This window comes from Astatotilapia calliptera, chromosome 11, assembly GCF_964374335.1.
Source record: "Astatotilapia calliptera chromosome 11, fAstCal68.1, whole genome shotgun sequence".
Taxonomy (NCBI): Eukaryota; Metazoa; Chordata; class Actinopteri; order Cichliformes; family Cichlidae; genus Astatotilapia; species Astatotilapia calliptera.
In genome coordinates this window covers 10,497,685-10,502,293 of record NC_137432.1, presented here as the reverse complement: position 1 = coordinate 10,502,293, position 4,609 = coordinate 10,497,685, and the positions used below count along the sequence as shown (strand labels likewise).

The following is a 4,609-nucleotide window of genomic DNA, read 5'->3' as shown; positions in this document are numbered from 1 at the left end:
GGAGGTTCACCTTCCAGCAGGACAACGACCCTAAACATAAAGCCAGGGCAACAATGGAACGGTTTAAAACAAAACATATCCATGTGTTAGAATGGCCCAGTCAAAGTCCAGATCTAAATCCAATCGAGAATCTGTGGCAAGATCTGAAAACTGCTGTTCACAAACGCTGTCCATCTAATCTGACTGAGCTGGAGCTGTTTTGCAAAGAAGAATGGGCAAAGATTTCAGTCTGTAGATGTGCAAAGCTGGTAGAGACTGGCAGCTGTAATTGCAGCAAAAGGTGGTTCTACAAAGACTCAGGGGGCTGAATAATTATGCACACCCCACTTTGCAGTTATTTATTTGTATAAAATGTTTGGAGTCATGTATGATTTCCGTTCCACTTCTCACGTGTACACCACTTTGTGTTGGTCTTTCACGTGAAATTCCAATAAAATTGATTCATGTTTGTGGCTGTAATGTGACAAAATGTGGAAAAGTTCAAGGGGGCCGAATACTTTTGCAAGCCACTGTATGTCTGGTGAGAAGACACCATAATACACCTCAGGATAGATGTGTTTTTGTCATCTCCCTGCTTTTCCAAGCTGCTGATGAACCAAATGTTTCCACTGTGCAGCTATTTAAAGAAATAGAAATGAGTCTACAGGGAATAGCATGGTTTTTCACTGTGACCTCCAAGGCACGGTTCAAGGAAAGAGGTCAAAGGGTTAAAAGTAAGAGCCAGCCTGCTGTATATGATATTAACATCTTGGACTGCAACAAAAGGAACCTATAATATAAATAGTTATGATAAAAGTGTATATAACAAAAACAGCTGTTTCTTGTGCAATCAACTGAATGCACAAATAGAATTTATGATGATTAATTCAGCTGAATAAAATAAAAACGTTTCCTCGGAGAATCCAATCTTGTGTCAGCTGGACCCTCTGTTGGGTTCGTGGCACGTCTTTGATCCGGTCGCTCCATAAAATGCAGCCCTCGCCTTCGTCCAGCAGTCTGGGAGATCTTTCCAGCATTCCTTCCTGTTTGTCGTCATGGTGCCAGCAGGACAGCTGGGCTGTATTTAAGGTCCTCCTCTTCTGAACTCTGACCAGAACGACAAAGACACCTTCTGCTACATCACACAGCCAGAGAGGAGGGAAGAATAAACCCTGAACCAAAGGACTCAAATCGGACCCTGAAGACAACTGCACGTTTTTTAGGCTGCAAATAGTTTTGATTCCATGCAGGAAGATGGTCAGTGTGGTGGATAGAGTGGTATTTGTTTTCTTCGTCACAGCACAGGTAGGAATCACAGTGGTAATGAAATATCCCTGTAGGACTTTAGGTTTTAACATGGAAGTGTTTTATTATTTAATACCAGGTAGTTAAATCATTTTAAATAGTTTTATATATATTTGATGTATATTTTTATATTTTTGTTTTACTCGCAATCAGTTTAAAAATGGAGATTTACTAACTTGTGAAATACATTTTTTGTTTTTTCCATAGGTTTTTACACTAGTCTGGTGCCAGGTGTGTCCACGTCGATGCCAGTGCCCTAAAGAGCCTCCCATGTGTCCCCCTGGGGTGCCTCTGGTTCTGGATGATTGCATCTGCTGCCTGGTGTGCGCCCGTCAAAAAGGGCAGGCGTGCTCTGACATGAACCCCTGTGACACACGTAAAGGGCTCCAATGTGACTACTCAGCTGACATCCACAAGAGGACTGGTATTTGTGCAGGTGAATGGGATGATCTTAGGGCTACTACATAGATTTTTCAAAATCATAGCTTAACCCTTCATAGTTTTGTCCTCTCTTGTTGTTTTGCCTTCTTCCTCCAGCTCCCAAGGTAGCTGTGTGTGTTATAGACGGCTCTGTCTACCAGAACGGTCAGACCTTTTTCCCCAGCTGTAAGTACCAGTGCATATGCCGCGACGGGCAGGTAGCATGTGTGTCACGCTGCAACGTGGATGTTATGCTGCCTGGACCAGACTGCCCCATGCCTCGCAGGATCCAGGTGCCTGGAGAGTGCTGCGAGAAGTGGGTGTGTGAGCCCCAGGCTGGGGCCAGTGCACTGGGCGGCTTTGCCATGGCAGGTGAGAAGATTGCAAGTAGGATGAAATGAGATGGGCTGTTTATACTGAGGTGTACATAAGCTGCACATTGTTTTTTGAAATTGGAGTCACTCCTCTGTGAGACACAGTGCTAAAAGGTTTTGCATATTTCTTTGACATTTTTAGAGTTAAGGTAGTAAGAACCAGGAGAAGGAGTAAAAGAAGAAATTAGAGTAAGATTTGAGGACGAGGAAGCACAGAACAAAGAGACAGTGTTGCAACATGAGTCTGGAATGTGCAACCTGAGCATGGTCTCTTAAACATGCCAAGGCACATGGTGATCACTGGCTTTTCCAGAATATGCTTTGAAGCTTTTACTTTTAGATTTCTGTCTAAACTGCCTTTCTGTGTTTCATTCAGCCTACCGTCAGGAAGAAACTGTGAGTTTTGACGCTTGGGACCGGAGCCTGAACTGCATTGAGCAGACTACAGAGTGGGGAGCGTGCTCTCAAACGTGCGGCATGGGGGTGTCCACCAGGGTCACAAATAAGAACAGCCGGTGTGAGATGGTGAAGCAGAGTCGGCTGTGTATGATTAGACCCTGCGATGAGCAGCAGGTCCAGCTGACACAGCTTGCACAACAGGTACAATCTGAGTAGAGGTTTCTTCCTTTTCTTTAGCTTGCGTAACTTGACTGCATGAGCTAATTTCACAACGACAAAGCACAAGAATGGAGTTATTTTCCAGAGCGATGTAGCGCACATTAACTGAGTTGTCGTTTCTACCGCTCCCTGCAGAGAGGCAGTAGGTGCCAGAAGATGGTGAGGAGCAGCAAAGCCATTCACCTCTTCTATAAGAACTGCACCAGCGTCCAAGCCTACAAACCTCGGTTCTGTGGCTCCTGCACAGACGGACGCTGCTGCACCCCTCACAGAACCAAAACCGCGCTGGTGGAGTTCCAGTGTGCTAATGGGAAAACTACACGGAGGCCCGTCATGGTGATCACGACGTGCGCCTGCCACCGCCACTGCCCTCGAGACAATGCTGCGTGGCCGCCCTCAGAGCTGGGTTACACTGGCATGCGAATATAGATCAGGGAGTACCCAAAAGTTTATTAGTGAGATCACAATTATGAGTGTGGCTAATGACTCTGTTTTAAAACCATCTATATCTTTAGTATAAATGAAGAACTATACACACTATATTCAATAGAGCCATAATTTGGGACATGTACACATCTGACATCTGTCCATTGTGGTACATGTATTCATTTTTTGATTCCCCTGGTGAGGAATTGTTTCACATCCTGTGGAAGATAAAAAATCTTTACTTTTATTAAGTACGATGAAAGCACTTAAACCTTATGACTGGAATGGATTCCATCTGATGCCTCTTCACTTTTGGAGATCAGATACAGCATACTGCAATCCTTCCATAATAGATTTGGACAGATGAGTGTAGGCTGTAAAGAGTCTTTTAAACACCCTCTATTAAAGAGGTAGAGTAGTATGATGATATACAAGCACAGGGTTGTGTCATGACTGTACGAAGCCTTTCTCCAACATAGTGTTTATTGCTAATAAACGCAAGAATACCCTGTATCAGAATAAATGTTACTGTACAGCTTGACACTTGGATTAAAATTCATATTGATAAACAGACAGAAAAGAGGAGAGTGAGAGCAAAGGTTACAACCAGAGGCGATCAGTAACCTTTTCTCCCACCGTGAGACACGTTTTTGAAATAGCTGAACTGTTTACTTTGGACATGGTTGCAAACAAAAGCTCAACCGGTGAAAGAGAGTTCACTGTGGTGTCTAAGTGCCATTTCTAACATTGTCTTGAAATCTTGCCTCTGTTTTAAATGTACGCTTTTTATTTCTAGTGGACTTGTTTCTGTAGTTTTATTTAAAGTAGTGCACGTAACAGCTATTTTGATCATGACAAAAGTTTTGTAAATACTTGCTGTGTAGCCTGTTTGACCGAGTGTGTATTGAATACACAGTTAACTGGTAATATTAAACACAAATTGTATATATTTTTTCTGCTTGATCCTTTTCAGCTTCTTTTTGTACGTTTCTGAACAAAAATTGCAAATCCCAGCATTTGAAATAAAGGTGTATTTTTTTGTATGAAAGCTTTGTTCTTTTTATTGCCATGCAATGATAAAATCTGCATTTGGAATCATTCTTACTCTTGGGATGAAGGTAGGATAAAATATCATTTTCAATTGGTTTGAGCAAAATGTGAAACACATGCAAGTTTTTAATATAAAACTTGCAGCTTGCGAATAAAGCTTGCAGGACACAGCGTGCCACTGATAGAATAGAATAGCCTTTATTGTCATTGTACAGAGTACAACGAAATTGGAGAGCCACTCCCTTGGTGCAAGATAAATAATAAATATAAATGTAAAATATAAAAAGTACAATAAAATAATCGCAAGTACTCAAACGATATATACAGGATAGCAGCATTAATATAATGACAGTATGAATAGCAGCATAATATAATGGCAGTGACGGTACGGTATAGCTAAGCAGGTTCAATTGTTTTTGTGCTTATTTACTACGGTG

General features: G+C 42.1%; 1 protein-coding gene across 1 annotated transcript; it reads left to right on the top strand.

The window, feature by feature from the left end:
* The first annotated feature begins 1,092 nt into the window (after nucleotides 1-1,092).
* On the top strand, nucleotides 1,093-4,170 carry ccn3 (cellular communication network factor 3). The gene is made up of 5 exons (XM_026184691.2): nucleotides 1,093-1,284; nucleotides 1,492-1,720; nucleotides 1,822-2,076; nucleotides 2,455-2,678; nucleotides 2,832-4,170. Exons 1-5 carry the CDS (start codon nucleotides 1,234-1,236, stop codon nucleotides 3,123-3,125), a joined length of 1,053 nt encoding a protein of 350 aa, XP_026040476.1. The 5' UTR covers nucleotides 1,093-1,233; the 3' UTR covers nucleotides 3,126-4,170.
* Nucleotides 4,171-4,609: the final 439 nt, after the last annotated feature.